General features: G+C 31.8%; 2 protein-coding genes across 2 annotated transcripts; both read left to right on the top strand.

Moving 5' to 3' along the window:
• The first annotated feature begins 1,002 nt into the window (after nucleotides 1-1,002).
• LOC120133810 (extensin-like) lies at nucleotides 1,003-2,371 on the top strand. Its single transcript, XM_039150330.1, has 2 exons — nucleotides 1,003-1,325; nucleotides 1,529-2,371. The coding sequence occupies exons 1-2, from the start codon at nucleotides 1,038-1,040 to the stop codon at nucleotides 2,264-2,266; spliced, it is 1,026 nt and encodes a 341-aa protein (XP_039006261.1). The 5' UTR covers nucleotides 1,003-1,037; the 3' UTR covers nucleotides 2,267-2,371.
• Nucleotides 2,372-9,598: 7,227 nt separating this feature from the next.
• On the top strand, nucleotides 9,599-16,293 carry LOC120133807 (E3 ubiquitin-protein ligase RGLG4-like). Its single transcript, XM_039150325.1, has 11 exons — nucleotides 9,599-9,863; nucleotides 12,409-12,493; nucleotides 12,559-12,699; nucleotides 12,793-12,906; nucleotides 12,992-13,089; nucleotides 13,172-13,251; nucleotides 13,332-13,437; nucleotides 13,721-13,848; nucleotides 13,928-14,057; nucleotides 15,989-16,045; nucleotides 16,134-16,293. The coding sequence occupies exons 1-11, from the start codon at nucleotides 9,693-9,695 to the stop codon at nucleotides 16,215-16,217; spliced, it is 1,194 nt and encodes a 397-aa protein (XP_039006256.1). The 5' UTR covers nucleotides 9,599-9,692; the 3' UTR covers nucleotides 16,218-16,293.
• The last annotated feature ends 8,919 nt before the right edge of the window (nucleotides 16,294-25,212 follow it).

The raw sequence follows: 25,212 nt of genomic DNA, 5'->3' as shown, positions 1-25,212 counted from the left end.
TATGAATAGTGGTTGTTCAACCTCCTAACGGTAATGGTGCAACCACCGTTGGAGTATCGTCGGCAATTGTCGGAGCTGCTGCCATTGCCAATTACTTTGTCTTTTAAGCTTGGAATTTGCAGTCAGAAGGCTGCTAATTTTCTCTTAATTTATCTTGTTCATATAAAGTAATCATTTTAGCTAAAAATATTCAGAAGCAAAAGCTCATTAATCCACGATCTTTTTCAGATTCAACTGCAGCCTTATCAATTCATTCATAAGTCCATGGAAAGGTCTTATTAATTATTTTTAAACGTCACAAAATTTGCATTCAATGGGTGAGAGGGAGGGGGAAGACGGGGGATTAGCGGATATAACAATATTTTTAATTTATTTTAAAAATATTTTTCAAAAAAATTATAAATGTGACATGTATCATTTAACGAATTTTTTTAACATCTGTTACGACCGTAACACATAAAGTTAAATACTTGAATTAATCAAAAAATAATTTAGACACTTATATAAAAAATAATATAATTTGAATACTCATTATTATATTAAGTTAAAAATAAATATAAACGACTTTTTTTTACATAAAATATGAAGCTAAATTAACATTTAATCATATAATCTAACATGTCCACTTATTTATCATGTCATAATTTTTTTCACTGTGTTGTGTGCATTTTTTTGTCAACATGATCTGTACATTAAATTGCAGAGCAAATTTAAATTTTGTATGTCTCACATACATCTCGATATATGATAGAATAAGTAAAATAATAATGTTAAAAGAAGGTTCAAGGACTTGTATATATATTCACACATGTTTTTGACATTTTTCATGGCGACCGACATGGACTAGCATGGGTTGCCTTGTGGAAAGCGGAAAAACGAATCCCTAGATGAATTTGTTAATACCTAAAAATGTTTTGATTCTTTTGACAACACTAGTTTTATTTCTTAAATTAAGCCTCAACTCCCTATAAAAGGTCCCCTCCAACAATACTGTGATTCAAGCAAAAGTAAAAACACGATCTACTAGTTTCTACCAAATGGGGCAGCCGGGGCTATTGCCTCAACATGTTTTTGTTCTCGTGTTATGTTTTGTTGTCACCATTGTGACAGCTAATTCGCCACCTTACAAGTATGCATCTCCTCCACCACCCAAGCGTCCCTATCATCCACCGGGTCACTACAAATCACCACCACCCCCGTCTCCAAAGCGTCCATACCACCCGCCAGGTCATTATAAGTCGCCTCCACTTCCAAAACACCCTTTGCACCCTCCTCCTTACCATTATAAGTCACCTCCTCCTCCGGTGAAACATCCAGCTCCATACAAGTCTCCACCACCAAAGCATTCTCCTCCTTCACCGTACAAGTATAAGTCTCCACCACCTCCAACATACAAGTACAAGTCTCCACCTCCTCCGATCAAATATCCACCACCACCATACAAGTTCCGCCTTCTCCAGTAAAATCTCCCCCGCCACCATATCACTACACATCTCCACCACCACCAGTAAAATCTCCCCCATCACCATATAACTATAAATCTCCACCGCCTCCAGTGAAATATCCCCCACCACCATATCACTACACATCTCCACCACCTCCCGTGAAATCTCCCCCACCACCATACAAGTACAAATCTCCACCACCTCCAGTGAAATATCCCCCACCACCATATCACTACACATCTCCACCGCCTCCGGTGAAATCTTCCCCGCCACCATACAAGTATAAATCTCCACCGCCTCTAGTGAAATATCCACCACCACCATATCACTACACATCTCCACCACCTCCAGTGAAATCTCCCCCGCCACCATACAAGTACAAATCTCCACCACCACCGTATCATTACAAATCTCCACCTCCTCCAGTAAAATCTCCCCCTCCACCATACAAATACAAATCTCCACCACCTCCAGTGAAATATCCACCACCAACATATCACTATAAATCTCCACCTCCTCCAGTAAAATCTTCCCAGCCACCATATCACTACAAATCCCCACCACCACCACACCCAAAACCCTACAAAGCACCACCTCCTCATTATGTCTACAAATCCCCACCACCACCAAACCCAAAACCCTACAAAGCGCCACCTCCTCATTATGTCTACAAATCCCCACCACCACCAACACATCCCAAGCCTCACCCCCCTCATCCCAAGACTCCCGCACCTCCTTCTCACAGCCACCATACTCCTCCACACCACCCCAAATCTCCTCCATATCTTTACAAATCACCACCGCCTCCAAAGCACTACTAAGTTGATGCATTTCTTTTGATTCAGCTATAATAAGAAGCTCCCCATTATTTTCGGTAGCTTAAATCTGTTAGGCTTGTTATCTTATTATGAAGATTCTTGTACTCTTGTATGCGTCACTCATGTATCGTTTCTCATAATAACGAAGACAATGATTTGCTTTCTTAGTAGATGCCCTTTTTTTCCAGTTAAAGATATATTTAGTAACTTTATCGTTAGTAATGCCATATGCAACTCACAAGCTTGCCTGTTGAAACAATCATTTTAATTTCGAGAAGTCAACTCTTACGGACTTTAATTAACTTTAGTAATTAATAACTGTTACATAGCAAAAATAAATAAATGTGGATATTAATTGATGAGTCCATAGCATTAGCAATAATTTTCAGTAAAATATTTATTTATAGGTTGTATGCATGTGGATGTGTTTTTTTTCATATTATACAATATTAAATTTAAATCTATTGAGCGATTTTAGTGATAAAAGTGAACGTTGTTTTCCTTCGAGATTATATATTATACCAATTGTATCTATAGGGTGTATACATTATGAATGATTAAGAAATATTTTGAACATATATTATCTTATAATCACCTTAGACTATTAAAAAAATTATCAAATTTGGACATTTATACTAATTAAACTGATTAATGCATGCACGAATCAAGCGATTTCGATGGTAAATGAATTATTGTTATTCTTTGAGATCTCGGTTCGAACACTATGAGTGCCAAAGATGTGATCATTCAATGTCAAATGATTGAGAGTTATCTTTGAACAAATATTACTTTGTACTTACCTCAGATTAATAAAAAATAAAATCAAACTGATTAATTTCCATGAAATTTACAAATTTTGATGACAAACATCACATATACATACGTGATGGTATATATTACATTTTAACTAATTAATAGTATATTTTTATTTATTTATTTTTAAAGAGAGAGTCTCGTTAAGAATACATCAATTATTTTGATAATTTAGATGGTAGAATATTTGAAAACTTATCTGTAAATAAATTGTACATCTTTGCAATTCAATTTTCCAGTGAATTACATGCTTTTCTTGTCCAAGTAAGAGAGGATTATACGCTCACAACCTTTGCTAAACGATCAGCAATAACATTAACCTTCATAGGGCACACATTTAGCAACCCACTCAATCCCACATAGTACATAGAAAATCAAATGTAAAATAATAATAATAATGAAAAATCATATAAAAAAGACCCTTCACTGGTTGCGTGGCATATGAAAGCATCAACCAATCTAGAGATCTAACAATCCAAGAGGTAAACATATAAATATAGCATGCATGTTACTTTTTTAGTTTCAATAAAATATACCAACATGTGTACGACTTTTTCATGGCGTCCAACATGCACTATCGTGGGCTGCCTTGTGGGAAGCGGGAAACACGAATCGATTAAAATGTTATATAAGTAGTAATTAGTAAAACGAATATTTAAAGGTTTTTTATTATTATAACACTTATTTTACTTGTGAAAAAAACCATTAACTAGAAGTTTCTAAATAGAGCAAAAAAAAAAACTACTTGTACCTTATAGCAAAAACACCTTACACCTTTTTACAGTGTTGTCGCTGCTCAGGAATAGACTGCGAGGTGCAGTCACAACCCTTCAAAATTTAAATTCCCTTATAATTTAAATATTTTTTGTATTTTCTATTACTAATCTAATTATATATCCTTTAAAATTTTGTAATTTTGCATCCTTAAAGTTTTAATATAAATTTTTATGTTCGCACATTTTAACAAAAAACCTTGCGTACGTCGGTCATTCCAATACCACAATTCTATTTTGTGACTTTGTTTTCCCTCTATAAACCATCTTTCATTATTTGATTTTTGCTTTAAGAGAACATGGCGTCCCATTGGAAGAGGAGAAACAAAGATAACACATGTTATCCTACTCGTTGATAACTTGTTGGAAAAGATTCCTTGGAAAGGATTGTTGGCGTGTTTTAGTTATCACGACGAAATTACTAATGTGTTCATCCTTAAAAAAAGGAATAAAGGAGAAAGAAAGTTCAGTTTTATCTAGTGATGGGCATAAAAATATTTTTAAGAGTAGACATGTATATATTAACAACATAACATTTTTGTTTGTTGATGAACACAAATAAAATCTCAATAGACACAATCAGTAAAAATAAATAATTAACATAAAAAAATGAATTTCAGTAACCACCTAGATTGATTTTGTCCGATTCAAACATGTGAATCATGCAAGGAGGGAAATGAGCAGGTTGAGCATTTGATGTATCAACAAATGCTGAACTGGTGATGGGAAAAGGTTTTTAAAAAAAAGAGAGAGAAATCAAAGGAGTGGTGGATGGAAGTAAAATAAATATCACTCGTCAATGTATTATGGGATGGTGTTAGAGTTTTTGGAAAGTAGATCGCGAAATAATGGGGAGAATTCATATACATGGATTATTGTTTATTGCTGATCTTTTTTTATGAAAGGTGATATTCAGATTATTACAAATGAAATGAATGGTGCAATTGAGAGTTGAAGGTAGGTATTATCAAATACTTGTACATGAAATGTATTATGATATATTGTCAAATCTGGAAATCATGTTGAAATTCAATCAGCGTTAAAAGTTATCGTCGGTAAAGGGAGCGAGAAGGAAGTCATTCGAATGGCTATTGATGAGGTCTTCAATGTATCAAGCCCCAGATTCGAGGTCAGAAGTATGAATGACAAATTCTGAAATTTAAAAATTTTAAGAATGAATTTAGAAACATGGACTAAATTGAACAAGATGCGTGTTTAGAGTGAAATTCAAGAAAAACTAGAAGTTTTGGGCCATTTCATGAAGCATAGGTAAATCGGAGAATGATCTTCCAAATTTCCCTTTCTATAATATATATATATATATATAAACTCCCTAAATCATATCGACTGACCATTACCCTTCTATTTACCGCCGCTCGCCGTTCATCCCTTGAGAATTAAAAGAAACCCCAGGACATTTCATCCCTTTGTACACCCCGCGCCTCTGCCTGTCCTCAGCGACATTCACCGTAAACCTACTGCCATTTTGGGTTCACTGTTCACACATCTGTTGTCGCCTTCCGGTAGGCCTGTAAATGAACTGAACGTTCAGCGAACCGTTCATGAACCGTGCGGCGGGAAGTTCGTTTATGTGCGTTTATTTATTAAATGAACGAACATGAACAATATTTTGTGTTCGTTTAATTAAATGAACGAACATGAACATAGGTCTCGTTCGTTCATTTACGTTCGTGAACGTTCGGTTATGTTCGTTTATATGCGTTTAGTTATGTTCGTTTATGTGCGTTCATTTATGTTTAACCTAATATTCTTAAATCAATTTTGGTGACCAATTTGTATGTATCTTAAAAATATTAATTAATATGATATTTTGATGACCAACTTCATAATTAACCCAATTTTACAGCCTGATTAAGCGGTAATACAAAAAACCCTAAATCTAAAAACAATATTTTCTCAACTCTTCTCCAACCCGTCATTCAGCTGTTCTTGATTCTCAACTCTCCCCACCCTCCACAATTTTCATTTCTGCAACAATTCGACGGAGCTTCAAGTCTTCAACTGCAACGATTCGACAGAGCTTTATCTCTTTCCCTTCTTGAACGTGATTTCATAAGGTAAATAATTTGATTTTTTTTTGGTCTGTTAATTTTGGGGTGTGAATTTAGGGATTTTTTGTGGCATCTTGAACGATGTGGAACCCCTTGTACGCCGCTATGAACGGTGCATTCGACCAGTCGGTCTTCTCCAGCCCACCACTCGTTGCCCAGTCATCCGCGTTAGAGTTGCCCTTAGGGAGTCCCAGTCAGATTTGCGCTTATATCCTCTAGTGGGGGAAGAAAGTGGCGTGGTCAGTGGAGCGCTGCTGGATATGGCTGCAATGTTGCGGAGGAATGGAAGGAGGTGAGTCGAGGTATTTGAATTGAAACGAGTCAGACTCGGGCATAATAAAGATGAGGGACTCGCATGGTAGGAAGGTTCGGGGCTTGGGAAAGATGAAGACTGTGGACTGGGATGGTGGAAGGAGAACAATATTAAATTTAACATTTTGTCAAAAATGGCTGCTGACATATTGGCAATTCCAGTCACTACTTTTGCTTCTAAATCTGCTTTCAGTGCTGGTGGGAGGGTTATTGATCCGCATCGATCCTCTTTAGGAACTAAGATGGTAGATATGCTTGTTTGTGGAGCTGATTGGTATCGTCAATACTATGGGTTGGAGAAAAATAAAAACAAGGTATTTTTATGTTTTAAGTTTTATTGAATTTGGTTTTACAATGACTAATATATTTTTGGTTTTTTGATTTGTTGTAGCAAAACGAAGATATCATACATGTTGAGATTCCTTGAAAATGAGGATGAATGAATTGGTATAACCTCGCTAATTTAGTATATTTTTCATCTTTTGTTATAACTCCTTTAATTTAATATAATTTTATTTGTTTGATTTTGATCAAGATGGATGATGAATTAACGACTGATTATGAATGCAAGTTGAATATGTTACGAATATTATTGAAGTTGTTTGGATTTCAAGAAGATTGTTTTGTTGAACAAATTAACTTTAAGACTTTATTATATTCATATAGCTTACTTATGATTTATGTATATTTTTGTCGTGTTCGAACAAATTAACTCTAAAGTTGTGTGAATCATTTAATATCTTTAAAAGATTGATCGAAATATCTGATATCTTCAAACATTTCATCACTGCTAATCAGCTCTTACGCTATTATCACTGTAGATTTGGTTGATTTGCATTGTCGACTATTTTGCATGAAAGAACAATGGAAGGTAGGGTCTCCAATGTTTATGTTCGTTTATGTTTGTGTTCATTTATGTTCGTGTTCGTTTATGTTTGTGTTCGTTTATGTTCGTTTATTTATTAAATGAACGAACATGAACAAGCTATATTCCTTAATGAACGAACATGAACAAAAAAAAATTTGTTCGTTTATGTTCGTGTTCGTTTATGTTCGCTTATTTATTAAATGAACGAACATGAACATACATCCGTTCGTGTGCGTTCGGTTCGTTTACAGGCCTACCTTCCGGTTACCACTACCGTTTCGGTTTTGGTAAGCCGAATCTTGAACCCGATTCTTTTAATTAAATTTAGTTAAATCCTAACCCCCGATCAAATATCTTACATGTAACAAATTCACCGATTCGTATTTTGGTTATGATAGTTCAATAAAAGATATTAAGTGTGTTGGAATATTATATTATATTTATCTATATATTCACTTTTTGATAATGTATTGATTTCGTGAATGATGTGTTGAACTGAAAGTGTGGATCACGTCGGCACTAGCTCAAATTATTTTTGATGTGTATGTTGGAACAAAAATAATGAATCCACAAATCACCTAAAATCATTGGGTACAAGAGCTAATGTCAAATTATGAAACATAATCATTATAATTTAAGCATATACAGCTTATTTCTTTTTCATTATGAGTATTTTTATTATTTAAGCTAAGGTAGTTGATAATAATTAGTTATAGCATATGAGTCACAAATAGCGGAATATAATAATACTAGTTTCTAGTTTTTATTTCATTTTGATATAAGTGACATTTAAATAAAAAACTCGAACTAAGATTTGGTAAACATGAAGTTTGATTTTGAAGGTATTGAAATTTTACAATACTTTTAAAATTTAATATTATGTCTACTAAATTTTAGCTCGAGCTTTTTACTCAAATAACACTTGTATATAAAATGAAGTTAGATCACATATCATTTCTATATGCTATTACTTTGTTGTGTGATACATTACACTCGGCTCTGATATTATTAGCGGTTATCTTAACTTATATAACGAGGGTGTTGATAATAAAATAAAAATAGTATTTTCGTCTTCAATTCTAATGATGTGTTTCCTAACTCGACATTCACGATATGTTCTTGCACTTGATGATATTGATCATTTGGCGGCAAATATTTTACTTTTCATGTCTTAAATTTATGGTGGATTTGTTGTTTTTGTTTCAACAATCTCGCCTGAATTATTTATAGTGAGCTTGTAAAAATCGTAAACAATGCAACCTCTAAAGCTAGTTGAATCCATTGGATACGGTTGTTTCCTTAGCCACTTCTTTGTTAAGGTGGGCATTGATTGCTCTCTTGATGTTGGTCATCCCAAATTGACCTTAAATCCTTGAAGAAATCATGTTGATAGCTGCTTGTGGGCAACCGATGGCAATGGAAATAAAGGATATACTTGGTGGATCCAGGGAAGAACGTGCGCAATATGATGTGATGCAAGACAGAAGATTTGGTTAATCGTGTTCCACCCGAGCGATATTGGTGGGCTTAACGAAATCTAAAGCCAACTTTAGGAGACTTATGAAGAAGTCAATGTTGGGCTTGATTCGATGTGGAGTAGGATATCTTTTCGTCCTACATCTTTGGATTTCGACCCTTCATTGGCACCGGATGCTTGATTGCCTCTCTTGATTCTCATGCTTTGATTATTATTATGTTTTTATGATGATACTTTTTTATATTTTACTACTTTGGTGACTTCGACTATTATGCCTTGGATATTTTGGTATTTTCTATTTGGATTTAAAACTTATGTATTTGGATGTTTATTGCTTTCTATATTTGAGATATATGTTGGTGTTTTAGATATTTTTTGACAATTTTTATTAAAATTATATTGTAGAGTCGAGTCTAGTGTAGTTTTACTCAAACTTATTCACGGAATTACCACATCTCATGCTTATCCAAACCTGGCCCAAAAATGTGGACGTAAAGTTTTGTCCAATCATTATTTATATTTGTTAAGGGCTAACTCAAGCTCGTTTTCGGTTTGCTCATATTATTTTCTAAATATTTATTAAACTTTTTAAATTTAATATTAATAATTTTATATTATTGAAATTATTTTTCTACTCTTATATATATATATATATGAACAACTTAATATTTTTTAATATTTACATTATAATATTATATATTATTATAAATTTAATTTCTATATGATATGAAATATATAATTGATATGAAATATATAATGTATAAAAATAATATAATATATTAGAAAATGAGAAATTAGAGCGGGTTAAATTCGAACCCTGAACGTTGGAGCTCAAGTTTAACTCTAATTTTAAAACAGACCTGGTTTACGGATTTAAAAATATTATTTAAATAATTTGAAATTTTAAATGGGCCTTTAAAGTTGGACAGATACTTTTATCATTAAACAAGTAAAGTTAAAGGTGCTATTGGGGGTTGAGAAAATAAATATTTAAAGATTTAAAATGAGGTAAGGTTGGGTATATTAAAAGATCCCGTCCAAATCCATGCTTAAAACGCATATTCTTGTTCTTTTCCTTGAATAAGACTGGAGCTGAAGAAGAAGATGAGAGTAGATGGGTAACTCAAGTTCCAATCAGAAGCGGAAGCAGGCGGGAGCAAGTTCATTAGATAAGTCATCGAGTTCAGGCGATTTCTCAGCCATGTCGCAAGGACGGCCTGCTAATAAGCAATCTGCCAAGGACAAGTATGGATTCATCGCTGATAACTTCTCAACTCTTCACCAGGTTCTCTTCCTCCTTTTTCGCCGTAATTCTTCTGTTTTAACCTTGCAAAATATTCAATTAATACAAATTATTAAGATGTTTTTCATCTTTTTAAATAATTAATGCTTATCCCTGCTTAAAGTTATAACAAACCATTTTCATGAATCTCGTTGAGTGATCTTAACAAAACAATATTCTCTTTTGAGATTATAAATTCTAGCAATTATATTTGTAGATTTTTTTTAATCGTGATTAAAAAATATTTTTAAAGTTAAAAATATTTTTAAAGAGCATTTTAGATAAAAACTAATATTTTTAAAATTATTTTTTTATTAAAACTTAAAAATTAAAAATCTTTTTTTAATTGCTTTTGGCTATAAAATTATTAGGACACCGTCATAATTTATTCATTTTTTTCAATCAATTAAATTTATTCATGTATATTTAGAATAAACGTTTTAAATTCTTACATTATCTTTTTAACAGAATTATCAATCATTTAAATTAACAAATTATGTTTTTTATAAAAACTTCTATAGTAATTTTGAACAAAATATTCTTAGAAAATATATTTTCAACCTAACAATAATGAATAATTTAGAGAATTAAAAAAAAAAACCTAAGTCTATGAGAAAGTGTGATAAAAAAAATATTGTTAAAGAGAATTTAAATTTGAGTTAATATTGTATAAAATTAAGGCTATATCTATTATATATAAATTTTTTGATTGAATTAGTAGTAAATTATTAGTGGATCCTTATTATCATATGTAATAGGGTAAAATTTTAAATTTTTTAAAATATAATTAATATTGTATAAAAATATTTTTATCATTTCATATTTTACATAATATATAAATAAAATAATAGAAAATATAATTTTTTATACACTCTTAATTTTAAAATTTTGTATTGATTAATTTGGATTAATATATTAATCTTCTAACATAAATTTTCTGTATATAAAAGAAAAATATAATTTAAAAATGAAACATAACACTAATGTAAATATATATAATAATTCTCTTACTACATCGATAATCATTTATTAAAATAATTTTTATAAATATATTTTTTAAATATAAAATATTTTTATTTAATCTACTCATGGATATGAAAAAGTTAGTATTTATTAGATATTATTTATAAATTAAATTACTTATATTTTCAAATATATATATATATATATATATAATATTTTTAAAGTTTTGAGTTCGAACATTATAAACAATAAGAGTGTAAATATTTAATGTTAAATAATTAAAAATTATATTTAAATATAAATTATCTTATATTTAATTATTATTATTATATTAATAATATATATATATATATATATATATATATATATATATATGATTTTCTTACCCAAATAATATTTGTATTACTTTAAAACTGGTGTGGGGCAGCCAACATGATTATTTATTTAATGGTTTAACAGAAGTGTAAGTGGAGGGACATGAGAACGCGTTTTCTTACCTCATCAACGCGTTTTCTTTTAGTGACTTTTACCAAAAGCTGGATAAGATTTTTATAGAGAGATATGACCACGTGATAAGGTCAAAAACTTAGGTTCCAATTTAATTTGGAAATATTTTTTAAGTTATTAATTTAAAATTTGAACTCATCAAGTAATATTAATTATAAAAATAAATGTTCTTTTTTTAAAAAGTCTCCAATTCAAACAAAAACATTTATTGAGTGTATATATGCGTACTATTTTATAAATACTTCATTACTTGAGATTATTTAAAATTATTGTATTAAATTTAAATACTTTTATTTTTCAATTTAATTCAAATTAAATTAAAATAAAAACATTTTATTCAAATTTATACAGATACAATGGTTGAAACGGACAGGCACAGGCCACCAGACTCATGATGTTGCTACTCACTATCTTTAACTTTGCATCTCATATGGTCTCTACATTACCACCTAAATTCCCTCGACCTACAATTTTTAAATTTTTATTAACATTTTATTTTTGTTTCTTAAATTTTTTATAAGTTTATTTCTCTTCAAATTTTATAAATTTAATACTCTAATATAAAGTTTTATGTCTATCTTTACCTAAACTTTTCTTATAATAAGTCAGTATTATTTAATTTTCAACCGTAGTGTTATTTATAAATCTGCGTATTTATTTTCAAGTTAAGAAAATACAAAGGCTAAATTGCTTTGTAACAGCGGGTAATTTACTCTTAATAGTATCATTTATAGTAGAGAGACTAGTTTACATTTAAGCTTATAGCATAAGAACCCATAGAATAATTTAATCTAATTAATGATACTAATACTTAAAAAACAAATACACGTAATTATTAAGCGTCTTTAGTGATAAAATAGTGTATTATTTTCCTTAAAAGTTTTTTTTTCCCTTAAAAGTTTTAAATCTGAGTGATTGTATTATGATGTGTATACATTGTTAATAATTAAATAAAAATTAAATATATATTATTATATAATCTCATAGTTAATCCGAATAGTCTCGTATGGCATACACCAACACTACATACCCTTGTATGTGAATAGCATGTTCTGAATAAGCTGCTCCTCTTTTCCAGGTTACAGCAGCTTTAAGAGATTCTGGACTAGAATCATCCAACCTCATAATTGGAATCGATTTCACCAAAAGCAATGAATGGACAGGTAATATTTATTTATGCTGAATTTCCCGTGGATTTAATTATAGACTAACACTTATTTAATTGAAGGCCAAGTATCTTTCAATCGCCGGAGTCTGCATGCACTGGGTGATACACCAAATCCATATGAGAAAGCCATCTCCATAATCGGGAAGACCCTGGCTCCATTCGACGACGATAATTTGATACCTTGTTTAGGCTTTGGCGATGGTATATCACATGTGCATCTGCATTGCTTCTTTCTGCCTTTTATATCTTAATCTTATTTATCAAGTGTTTTTTTTTTTGTTGAAATTGTGTCAGCAACCACGCATGATTCACAAGTGTTCAGCTTTCACAGTGATCACTCATCTTGCCATGGTTTTGAAGAAGTGTTGGACTGTTACAAGAAGATAGTTCCTAACTTGAGACTCTCAGGTTGCCATCTATAACTTGTATTTCCAATAACATTTTTCATAAGCTAATGCTTTGAGTATGAATATATGTTGCCCCATACTCGTAGGACCAACTTCCTACGCACCGGTAATTGATTCTGCCATCGACATTGTGGAAAACAGTGGCGGCCAATTCCATGTGTTGGTTATCATTGCAGATGGCCAGGTCCTATATCTAATGCCTGCTTTTCTCCTTGTATCTACCATTTTTCTCTTTCCTTCACTTCATTTATCTTCCAATTATGAAGGTCACACGAAGTGTTAGTACGAGTGAAGGAGAACTGAGTCCACAGGAAGAGAAAACAATCAATTCAATTGTTAATGCAAGGTTGGATAACTTTTTTCTTTTATCAGGTTTTGGATTTAGTGGTAAGTTATTTGGAGCTGAGTTTAGGAGTTTTTATTCAGCTCATACGCATTGTCCATTGTTCTGGTTGGCGTGGGTGATGGACCTTGGGAAGATATGAAGAAATTTGATGATAAGATCCCTGCACGTGACTTCGACAATTTCCAGGTTTTGTGCTATATGTACCCATACCACAATCTATATTATAATTCATAGATTAACTTCACTAGTGGTTTCTCTCCATAGACGGAACCATGTAATGTTTGGGAATGATTCTTGTTTCTCTCAATTTTTTTTTATCGAATGACAATTTAGGTCTCTATTATTTTAAGTATTGATGAAACCAAGTATTTCTACTTCTCATGTTCTTTTAAAATTAAACAAATTAATTCCTTCCGATGTCTAATTCTATCTTCGACCCTGTTTCTCTGTGGTTTATAACCGCATGCAGTTCGTTAACTTCACTGAGATTATGTCAAAAAATACAAGTCCAGAAGAGAAAGAAGCAGCTTTTGCTCTGGCTGCCCTCATGGAGATCCCTCTCCAATATAAAGCAGTGGTGGAACTTGGTATTCTTGGGTGAGAGTTATATGCGCTAAGCTTCTTTATTAGAGTTTGATTCCTTGTGATAACTTATTAAACGTGTTTAACAAATTAGACAACGAACTGGGAAAGCAAAGAAAGTGATTCCACGTCCTCCTCCGGTTTCCTTTCGGCAAGCTCCTCGGCCAGAGGCGCCTGTAGCAACCAATATCTCATCGACGCCTGCATTAGATGAGCGAACTCAGGTATGCCCAAACCTTGCACTAATTTATTGATGGCATAATACCAAAAAATATCATTAACATTCGATTAAATAGTTATTTTCACTCTTCTTTTTTTAAAGTATTTAGTCTTAATATTTCATTTAAAGGCAAAAAAGACTCCTAAAATTTAACTAAATAGTCATTTTAGTCATTTTTTTCTTTTTTAGAGCATTTTGACCCCAACGTTTCACTTTAGGATAGAAAGATCCAAATTTGAGAGTTGATTGTTTGTTGACCGGTGATTCTCATATACAAACGGACTATTTTACCCAAAATAAAACATTAAAATTCAAAAAGCTTAAAAAAAGTCTTCCTTTGTATCAAAACAATCATCTTTCTTGACACGAATAACTTTTGTGTAACAATCAACTGCTTTCTTTGCCAACTCTTCTTCCGGTAACTGAAGTAATTCTGGCATATTCCAGTTATACTCCCGTGGCATTTTCTTTTCTTCGGGGACTTTTTCTTCTTCTTTTTCTTCTTCAGGATTATATGAATTACAGAATGGATGTTCAACATGTTCATTCACAGTCGTAACTTCCTCCTCATTATCATCAACAACATCTTCCTCGGCAACGGGTGTTTCATCATCAAAATCGGGTATTGACCAATATTAAAATCATTACACACATGGTCTGTTTCTTCTTCTGAAACATCATCAAAATCCGTGTATTGACCAATATCAAAGTCCGGATATTGACCAAGACCAAATTTCGAATACTGACTAGTACTCACAATTTTTTCTGTTGGCTCATCATCGTCTAACTGGTCAATACGAAAACCGGAATTTGGTGCTGAAAGTTGATTGGGATTTGGATTAGAGAAAGGTTGTGGGTTTTGAGAAAAACTTAGTGATTACTACCCGCTACTGACCCAACAATACTACTTCTAGGTTCAACAACATACAATGTAACATCATCTTGTGAAACACTAATGTAAGCAATGAATCGTTCAACATCTCATGTCGGTTAACAAATAAACTTTACCATTCTCTGATAAGATAGCCTAAATCCACTTAGGGGCTCTAAATTCAATTTATTTGAAACACGTAGCATTAGAGTTTCATAAGTTAACTTTTGTAAAGACAATTTTAGTTGAAGATTCATGGGTAAAGGCATATATTGTAAAACACCATGAACATTATCCCATGACCTCCAAAACACAAATCTATCCAAACATGATCAGATGATTTCATGGTGTAAATTAATTTACTAAACAGACGAGCTGCGAAACTAAAACCTGTTGCCGGATTGGGAAGGATGCGTTGGATATAGGAACTGTCGCCGGAGAGAGTGATAGATGGAGATGGAATGAGTTGCGATTTAGGGATTTAGTTTATGATTTCAGTGTTATATACCCAAAATTTCAATTTCAGATTTACAGATTCTCGTTGATTTACGATTAGATTATCGTTGCGATTTTTAGATTATCGTTGCGATTTACAGATTATCGTTGCGATTTACGGATACACGTTGCGATTTACGGATACGCGTTGCGATTTGATACGTTGCGATATACGGATACGCATTGCGATTTACCCCATACGCGTTGCGATTTACGATACACGTTGCGATTTACGGATACGCGTTGCGATTTATGTGTTCGCGTTGCGATTTTCATATTCGCGTTGCGATTATTGAAAATCGCAATGCGAATTTGTACTATCGCATCGCGATTTTCAAGAATCGCGTTGCGATTTTGGAAACTGATTTGCGATTCTGGGGATCGCGTTGCGATTTTTATTTCGCGTTGCGATTTTGTTGGTCATTTTGGCAAATCCAAAAAAAGTTGGTTAAAATCGTATATTATAACTTTTTTTTGGTCACTGAGGCGATTTTCTCTTTTTTTATCATTATACTTATATTGATTTGGTATTGCATCCTTTTTAACTGTTGGGGCATATGTAATTGTAGGCATGCCCAATCTGCCTTACCAAAGCCAAAGACTTGGCCTTCGGGTGTGGACATATGGTCAGTAACATTACATCCGTAATTTTGATTGATTTATTAATTAAAATCACATCAGTTTTATCGATGATTATTATTATCATTATTGCAGACTTGCATAGAATGTGGGTCAAAGGTGTCCAACTGTCCAATATGCCGACAAAGGATTACTAATCGTCTCAGGTTGTTTGCTTGATTTCCGTATTATTATAACTTTTATGTACAGACAACGTACGTTGTTAAGGGAAGATTTATGCATGCTAGTTATTGCATTTTGAAAATACTAATCTGTACAAAATGTTGAAAGTATTGGTTTGATGGATCTCTTCTTCCCTTTTGCTTTTGTGTATTATAGTATTCTATATATGCTTTGAACAAATGGAAGTATGTTATGTGATCCATGCATGTAATATTTTGTGAGAAAAGGAGTAACACAAGCTTATTCAAAATTAAGATTTCACGAGAGTTTGAATGCTTTCCTTTACACGAAAGAATTTAATAGATTTAGATATATATTCTATATTTGAATTAGATGTTATTTTATATTTAAATTTTGTTCAGTTTGGTAAATGGTTAAAAAAATTAATTAATTTGATTTTGTTTAATTCAATTTTCTCGCTGGTCGAATTAATCATTTCAACATCCTTAACTAGGAGGGGTTGTTTCACATTGATGAAAATCAATACGGATGGTATTGTCTCTCATAGACAATTGGACGTTAATATAGGAGAGGTATTTCATAATGAAGAAGGTCAATGGTTCTTTGGTTTTTCAAGGACTATTGGCAGCAAGGTATGGGCATGGGTCGGGTTTCGGTTAACCCAACCCGATCCGAAAAATATATACCCTCCACCCAATCCGATTTTTTAGATAAAATTCGAACATGATTCAACCCGAAATAATAATAAAATATTATTTTTATTCAATTAAAACAGTAATTTAATTGAAAAGAATAATATATAAATGAATATTATTATAATTATTCATAAATATATAAGGTAAAATTATTTTTTTTCGAGTCAAGTCTGGTCGGTTATTTTTCACTTGAATTCGACCTTACCCGAAAAAGAACTTTAAAAAATTCGACCTGACCCGACCCGAACCCGAAAATTTTAAAAAAACCTAATCCGATCGGGTTGAATTGAGTCAGAACCCATTGGGATCAGGTCTCATGTCCATCCCTATTGGCAGCTACTCAGTCTTAATGTCGAAACTGTGAGTGTTTTACGATGCTCTCCAACATGCCAAGAAATTGGGTCTCCAGAAGATGGAAGTAAAAATGGACAACAAGAAAGCTATCTAGGTGGTGGTGCAAGGAAGGTCGGATACTCTACGAGATTATGCGTTTATAGACTCGATCCATTGTTTAACTCATAATAATTGAGAGATTCTAATCTGTCAAATCTTCCATAAGTAGAATCAGGTTGTGGATTCTTTGACCAAACTCTATCAAGGATTACCACCGAAGTAAAGTACTTTAATCGAGCCACCTGCTTCTGTGGCCACAATCATCATTCGAGAAGCTATTGAATTATCTTCTTAGCTTTTGTTTTTTATAAGAAAAAAACAATTATAGTCTTTGAGTCTTCAAGACAATAAATAATATGTTAAAATTTAACTCGAATTTAATTTGATACAAATTAATTAAGAGATAATTAGAGAATGTAAGAAACTTGGTTTAATTAGGAGAAGAAAACATATTTTCTTTAATGTAGAAAACCTACTTTGAATAGATTTCTACTAAACAAGTTTACTTTGTAATAAAGTATTTGTTTCTATGCACAAATTAGGCGATCTCAATAGTTAAGAGACTTGTTATTTTCTCTAGAGGTCTCATATTTGAACATTGACAATGGTTAAGGAATTTTTTTATATTAGTGAAATTTCTCTTCTTTTATCCGTAATTTTTTTTTTTTGAAAAAAATTTTCAAATAAATTTTGGTGTTCTTTATGTTCTGTTTTGTTTGTAATCTTCTTCTTGTTTCGTCGTTACCTCCCCTAATTCATGTAAACAGTACAAAACAATGATGTATACCAGTATCTGTATCCAAAGACAGTACAATAGCATGATTTTTCAATATAATTTTCTAGTAACAATTGGCATACTTATATAGCAGAGACGATACTAATAGTATGGCATAATGATAACAGACATGAGGCATGCAACATACGTTGTTAGTCAACAGTGAATACAATTTATTCACTTACAAAGATTAAAAAAAATACATGGTTAAGGTGTAAATGAACATAACGTTCGGTGAACTCTTTGTGAATCGTTTATATAATGTTCATTTATGTTCATTTATTAAGCTAAATAAATGATTATGAACAAATTCTTTTAATGTTCATTTAATAAACGAACAAACACAAATAGAGATGTGTTTGATTCGTATATGTTTACATACAAGCTCGTTTATGAACTCGGTTATCGACTCGTTCATTTATGTTAATAAACGAACTCTTTTACTCGGTCCTCATTTTCCTTTTATTTTTTGCATTTTAAATATTGGTGAATGTATGAACTAAATTGAACACATGGTAAAATTTGGAGTTTAAACACTAGTAGCATAATTTTACCATTTTTCTTTAGGTTGCAAATAAAAGGGTAAAACTAAAAATTGAACATATGAACGAACACTAAACTTACATATTCGTAAATGTTAAATAAACACGTTCGTGGACACTAAATGAACACTTTCGTGAACACTAAACGAACACGTTCGCGAACAATAAATAAATGAACACGAACACCTTAAAAAAAATAAACAAATACAAATATAATTGTGTTTCTTCAAGCTCAATTCATTTACACTCGTCTACATAGTTAGTCTAACATAAATGACACATAAATTTTCAAGATACTATGCCTCAAACTGAGATTTGCCATAATAAGATATTAGCAGTGGCGGATCCAAAAATTTATAAATGGGGTCCAAAAGTTCCATTTTCTTTTCTTAAAAATAATGGGGTGCAAAAAATTTTCTTTCATTTTTCTTTAACATATTATGCTAAATTTCATTTTTTTCCTAAATAATGGGATGCACTTAACCCCTAAGGGGCTTAGTTCATCCACCCTGTATATTAATACATAGTAAACAAATTTATTAGCAGTAAAATGCTATACGAACACGAAAAAAAACATAAATGTGATAATTGATAAAACATTTACCTTATGGTCAATCGATGCTCGTACTAACCTTATTTAAAAGAGATAATATAAGTTTAAAATTATTTTAATTAATTATAATACATATATATCCTATAGATGTAATTATTTAAACTTAAAACTTCAAGATAAAGTAACACTTTTTTTAACCTCTTAATGAATTCAAAATTAATACTAATTAATCATCGATTAATAAGAATTAAAAATATTTCTAAACCATCCATTATTTAGACCGTCCGATCATATACATATTTCTTTATATTTTATGTTTTTTTAACTCAATTATTCTTTTGTTGGGTCAACTAAATTGGGTGGTTCTGCGGTGCGGCGCCTAAAAAACGGCTAATATACGGCGTGACCGGTTAAACAAGTGACCGGTTAAAATTTAGACCGGTTATGTTATTATTTAACCGAAATATTATAAGTACAATAACATACTAGGTAGCGCTTATATATGTAATAGGTAGCGCTTATATTACCTATTTTATAAGTAAACCGTATATTTATACCGATAGCATTGCAAATTTACCTATTACATTATATTATATTGAAAGTGTCCATACTTTTTATAAAGGATCGATACTTTAACAGTGTTTCATGTTTTCCACCTACAATATTAATTTAATAATTTCATTTGCACAAAAAATTATTTGATTGTTTTGATATTTTATAAAATAATATTTAGAATTTTTAATTTAATAATAATATATATCGTAACGTAAAAAATAATCATTAGACCCTATTACTAAATTAATATCTTAAAACTCACTCAAAAGATAACCTTAAATTAATGTTTTCCACAGTGAAAAAGTATGGACACTTTTATAAAAAGGATAGACAGTTTACAATATAACCACTACCTATTACATTATATAAACGATACCTATTACATTATATAAGGGCTACCTATTACATCATATGTTTACCTATTATATTGAAAGTGTCCATACTTTTTTATAAAAGGATCGATACCTTTTTTAAAACTATGTAATTTATGTTTCAATTTTTTTAACAGTTTCATGTTTTCCACCTACAATATTAATTTAATAATTTAATTTGCACAAAAAATTATTTGATTGTTTTTATATTATAAAATAATATTTAGAATTTTTAATTTAATAATATATACGTAACGTAAGAAATAAATCATTAGACGCCTATAATTACTAAATTAATATCTTAAACTCACTCAAAGGATAACCTTAAGAACACTTGAAGAAGCAAGAGAACAACTATCCAAGCAATCAAAAACGAGAAAATCCCAACATGATACACTAACATATCATATCAATGTTCAAACTCAAGTTGTAGATTTTGATTTCCTTTTGCTTGGCATCATATGAGATTTGGATTTGATTTCCTTTGCTTGGCATCATATGAATTTGGATTTTGATTTCCTTTTGCTTGGCACCATATGAGCTTTGGATTTTGATGAGCATCGGAAGTATTTCAGACTTATGATTTGGGTGGTACTCAACTTATGATTTTAGTTGCTATTTGTTAAATTTCTTGTATACCACCCAGATCATACGCCCGAAACGTTTCTGACGCTTTAAAGTTGACCAAAAAATAAATGGTCGGGATTTCCCTCGCGTTATACGTTGGAAAAAACAATGGAAATTAGGAATAATCAATGATAACATGCATATTGGCTTGGGCTAATATTTAGTGGAGCCGAAATATATATTGAAATTCAAACTCAAATTGAAATTTAAATTCAAACTCCAATTACATATAAATGAATTTGAAATGCAGTGTTAAATTGAACATGAAAATTGCATAATTGATTCATATTGTTCAAGTAACATGCTTTATGAACCATCAAGCTAAAAGACAATATTGATTGAGTTCAAAGCTGAGTTGTGAGTTGATGAGTTGTCACACTTGTCACATGGTTGGAATAAGTACTCACATGCGAGATAGATTGTTTTGTTATCATAACCCATCTCAACGAAATTAATCCAAATAATGTACCCATAACAATGTTCAATTAATGTACCCACAACAATGTTTAATTGATTTGTTGTTTAATTTTCAATTTGAATTATTTGATTTAATAATTTCATTTGCACAAAAATTATTGATTGTTTTGATATTTTATAAAATAATATTTAGAATTTTTAATTTAATAATAATATATATCGTAACGTAAAAAATAAATCATTATACCCTATAATTACTAAATTAATATCTTAAAACTCACTCAAAAGATAACCTTAAATTAATGTTTTCCACGTGAAAAAAGTATGGACACTTTTATAAAAAGGATAGACACTTTACAATAACCACTACCTATTACATTATATAAACGATACCTATTACATTATATAGGGCTACCTATACATCATATGTTTACCTTTATATTGAAAGTGTCCATACTTTTTATAAAAAGGATCGATACTTTTTTTAAAACTTATGTTTTATGTTTCAATTTTTTAACAGTTTCATGTTTTCCACCTACAATTTGATTTAATAATTTCATTTGCACAAAAAATATTTGATTGTTTTTATATTTTATAAAATATTATTTAGAATTTTTAATTTAATAATAATATAACCGTAACGTAAAAATAAATCATTAGACGCCTATAATTACTAAATTAATATCTTAAAACCACTCAAAAGATAACCTTAAATTAATGTTTTCCACAGTGAAAAAAGTATGGACACTTTTATAAAAAGGATAGACACTTTACAATATAACCCTACCTATTACATATAACGATACCTATTACATTATAAGGGCTACCTATTACATCATATGTTTACCTATTATATTGAAGTGTCCATACTTTTTATAAAAGGATCGATACTTTTTTAAAACTTATGTAATTTATGTTTCAATTTTTTTAACATGTACTGCGAATTTAAAATGATAATATACTTGTAGTTATTGTACATACCTAAATATGTACTGCGAATTTAATGTTGTACCCACCCTTTAACTACCACTACCAATGCCACATCCTATTGAAAGCAGCACGACAGAAACATGTTCAAATGAACCTTCGTTACATATCCATCAACTCCTGGAGCACTGAACTTGCACAACAAATTTTGGCCATGGATAATACTGATGTAGACAATGTTAAGCCAACCGAGGAATGCCATGAGTACATAATGTTGATGAATCTGACAGATTGGTTGGTCAGCTCTTCTGTTCACGTGATCAAGCTTGGCACTTTTACAAGGATTCGCACGGGAACATGGGTTTAGTGCACGTAAGGGAACAACACGGCTTGACGTGGAAGGGAATGTGAAGACACAGAATTTGTTGTTCCAAAGAAGGTTTTGAGTATCAAAAGTCAATACTGTTGATCGTCAACGTGCTCATACGCCATCACAAGAACAGGATGTAAGGCTAGAGTCGTAGTTACAGCAACAAATACAAACGATCAGTGGGTTATAAGTAAGTCTGATCAAAACATAATCATGCATTGTGCACATCTGCTATGACACCATTTAGCGTTCTAATCGAGCTGTAAGTAAGGCTGATATCGATGAGGCAACAACATTGAAAGAGGTCGGTGTTGGCACGTCACAAGTAATGAACTATTTAACGCAGCAGGCAGGGGGCTATCATAATGTTGGATTTACACATAAGACCTCTACAATGCACTTCAAAGAGGTAAAGCAAAGGAAATCGTCGATGGGATGTGAATGCGCTTATTGCCTACTTTGATTATAAGAACATGATGATCCCGAGTTTTTTATGACATACTCGGTAGACGAATCGGGGGCATTGTATAATCTTATTTGGTCGGATTCTACATCGAGATCGGATTACACATGCTTCGGTGATGTAATTGCGTTTGACACAACGTACAAAGATATTTGTATGGTCGACCAATTATGCCTATTGTTGGTGTCAATCATCACCATAACACAATTGTGTTTGCCACTGCCATAATCGCTGACAAAACGTCTCAATCTTTCGAGTGGGTGCTACAGAATTTTTTAGAAGCCATGATGAATAAATCACCTATTTCTGTTGTAACCGATGGGGATAGGGCAATGCAGGGCTATCAAATCTTTATCCCTTATGCTAAGCACATTATGTTCTTGGAATCTTTCTCGCAATGCACAAGCTAACATTGGTGACCCAAAGTTTACAGCAGCATTCTCAAAATGCATGGCTTCCTGGTGGACAACCAAGGAATTTGATATTCAATGGCGTTCGATTGTTTCAGAATTCAACGTCCAAAAGCATCCATGGGTGATTGAGAAGGGAAATACACGACACTTATGGGCACAAGCATATCTAACCGTCATTTCTTTGCCAATATTCGCTCAACACAAAGGTGCGAGTCTATGAATGCTTCACTAGCTATTGCACTGAAACACAGAAGACATATTTAGATGTTGTTCGTGCAATTGAAGATGGAATTAGTAGAATGCGTATGAACGAGTTGAAAGCGGATTACTTAAGTTCCCATACGAAGCCCTTCCAGATCACAAAACTGGTCGACCTTGAAAGCCATGCCGCTGCGATTTTACCCGCGAATCTTTTCGTGTGTTCCAAGATGAACTTATACGGGAGACTTGTACCGGATTGAGGCAGAGATTAAGTCCTTATCAGATGAATGTCAACATTATATTTTGTCAAAGTACGCAGAAAAAATAGGAAATTTGAAATTAGTTTTGATTCTCGTACGAAAACTCTAATTTGCTCCTGCAAAAATTCGAGACCGTTGGACTTCCGTGTCGCCATCAACTTCACATTTTGAAGCAATTGGACTACACTATTTGCCCGGAGTTTGATTCAAAGTAGGTGGACTAATGATGCGAGCGGCTTCTGCTCCCAGCTATGTTGATTTGAATGTGTCTCCAGAAGTGATGCAAATGGCAAGGTTCGCTCTACGTTCAACGTCAAGTAGGTTATGCTACATTGCATCAAAGACAGACGAGTCTTTCAAAACCGCAAGAGATGAGATGAAAAAAACTAATAGAAGAATTAGAAAACTCGTTTGGTTTGAATCATTCAGTCACCAGAGCATTGTAGTAAACAATGTTCGTGACCCTCAACGAAAACAACGCAAGCGAAAAGAAGTGCCGAAGAACAAGGTCGAGAAGAAAATTAGGCGATTGGGTACTGCAACGGTGAGGGCATAACAAAACATGTCCTCAAGTCAAGCTTGTTTGAGGACAAGCACACACCTACATCAACTGATTTTTTTCGAAGACGGAATGGAATGACAACGATCTCCATATAATATATCGTAAGTATCAACATCACTCCTATTGTATGTACATATAAATATTTTGAATGAAGGAAGAAAAACCGCGTTATTCAAATTACCGACACTTTTTTAAATGGTATCGACACTTTTTATTCCAATCTGGACATAAAGTACCGACACAACATTATAAAGTGTCGATATAGGTTGTAGACCTATTCGCTCATAAAACCAGATATTTATACCGGTTATATTACAAAATTATCTATTACATTATTATGGGTTCCGATGTGTAAAATGTCGACACTTTTTTAAATCGTATCGACACATTTTTCTTCCAATATGACCTATTTTATTATAATATGTTGAAAGTGTCCATACTTTTATAAAAAGGATCGATACTTTTTTTAAAGATATGTATTTATGTTTTAATATTTTTTAAGTATGTTTCATGTTTTCCACCTACATATTAATTTAATAATTTCATTTGCACAAAAATTAGTTGAGTGTTTGATATTTATAAAAATATTAAGAATTTTTAATTTAATAATAATATACCGTAACGTAAAAAATTAATCATTAGACGCCTATAATTACTAATTAATATCTTAAAACTCACTCAAAAGAACCTTAAATTAATTTTCCACAGTGAAAAAAGTATCGACACTTTTATAAAAAGGTATCGACACATTTTATACCGGTTATATTACAAAATTATCTATTACATTATAAATCTGGGTTCCGATGTGTAAATGTCGACACTTTTTTAAATGGTATCGACACATTTTTCTTCCAATCTGAACATAAAGTACCGACACAATATTAGAAAGTGTCGATAAGGTTGTAGA

Source organism: Hibiscus syriacus, unplaced genomic scaffold (genome assembly GCF_006381635.1).
Source record: "Hibiscus syriacus cultivar Baekdansim isolate YM2019G1 unplaced genomic scaffold, ASM638163v2 tig00110596_pilon, whole genome shotgun sequence".
In the NCBI taxonomy this organism is placed as follows: Eukaryota; Viridiplantae; Streptophyta; class Magnoliopsida; order Malvales; family Malvaceae; genus Hibiscus; species Hibiscus syriacus.
Note: the sequence above shows the minus strand (reverse complement) of the source record. Positions and strands in the feature narration are given on the sequence as shown.

Coding starts and splice junctions, on each gene's coding strand:
- LOC120133810 (XM_039150330.1), top strand. CDS start 1,038: ATGGGGCAGCCGGGGCTATTGCCTCAACATGTTTTTGTTCTCGTGTTA. Junction 1,326..1,528: donor TGAAACATCCAGCTCCATAC/AAGTCTCCACCA, acceptor CCCCCATCACCA/TATAACTATAAATCTCCACC.
- LOC120133807 (XM_039150325.1), top strand. CDS start 9,693: ATGGGTAACTCAAGTTCCAATCAGAAGCGGAAGCAGGCGGGAGCAAGT. Junction 9,864..12,408: donor ACTTCTCAACTCTTCACCAG/GTTCTCTTCCTC, acceptor CCTCTTTTCCAG/GTTACAGCAGCTTTAAGAGA. Junction 12,494..12,558: donor CAAAAGCAATGAATGGACAG/GTAATATTTATT, acceptor ATTTAATTGAAG/GCCAAGTATCTTTCAATCGC.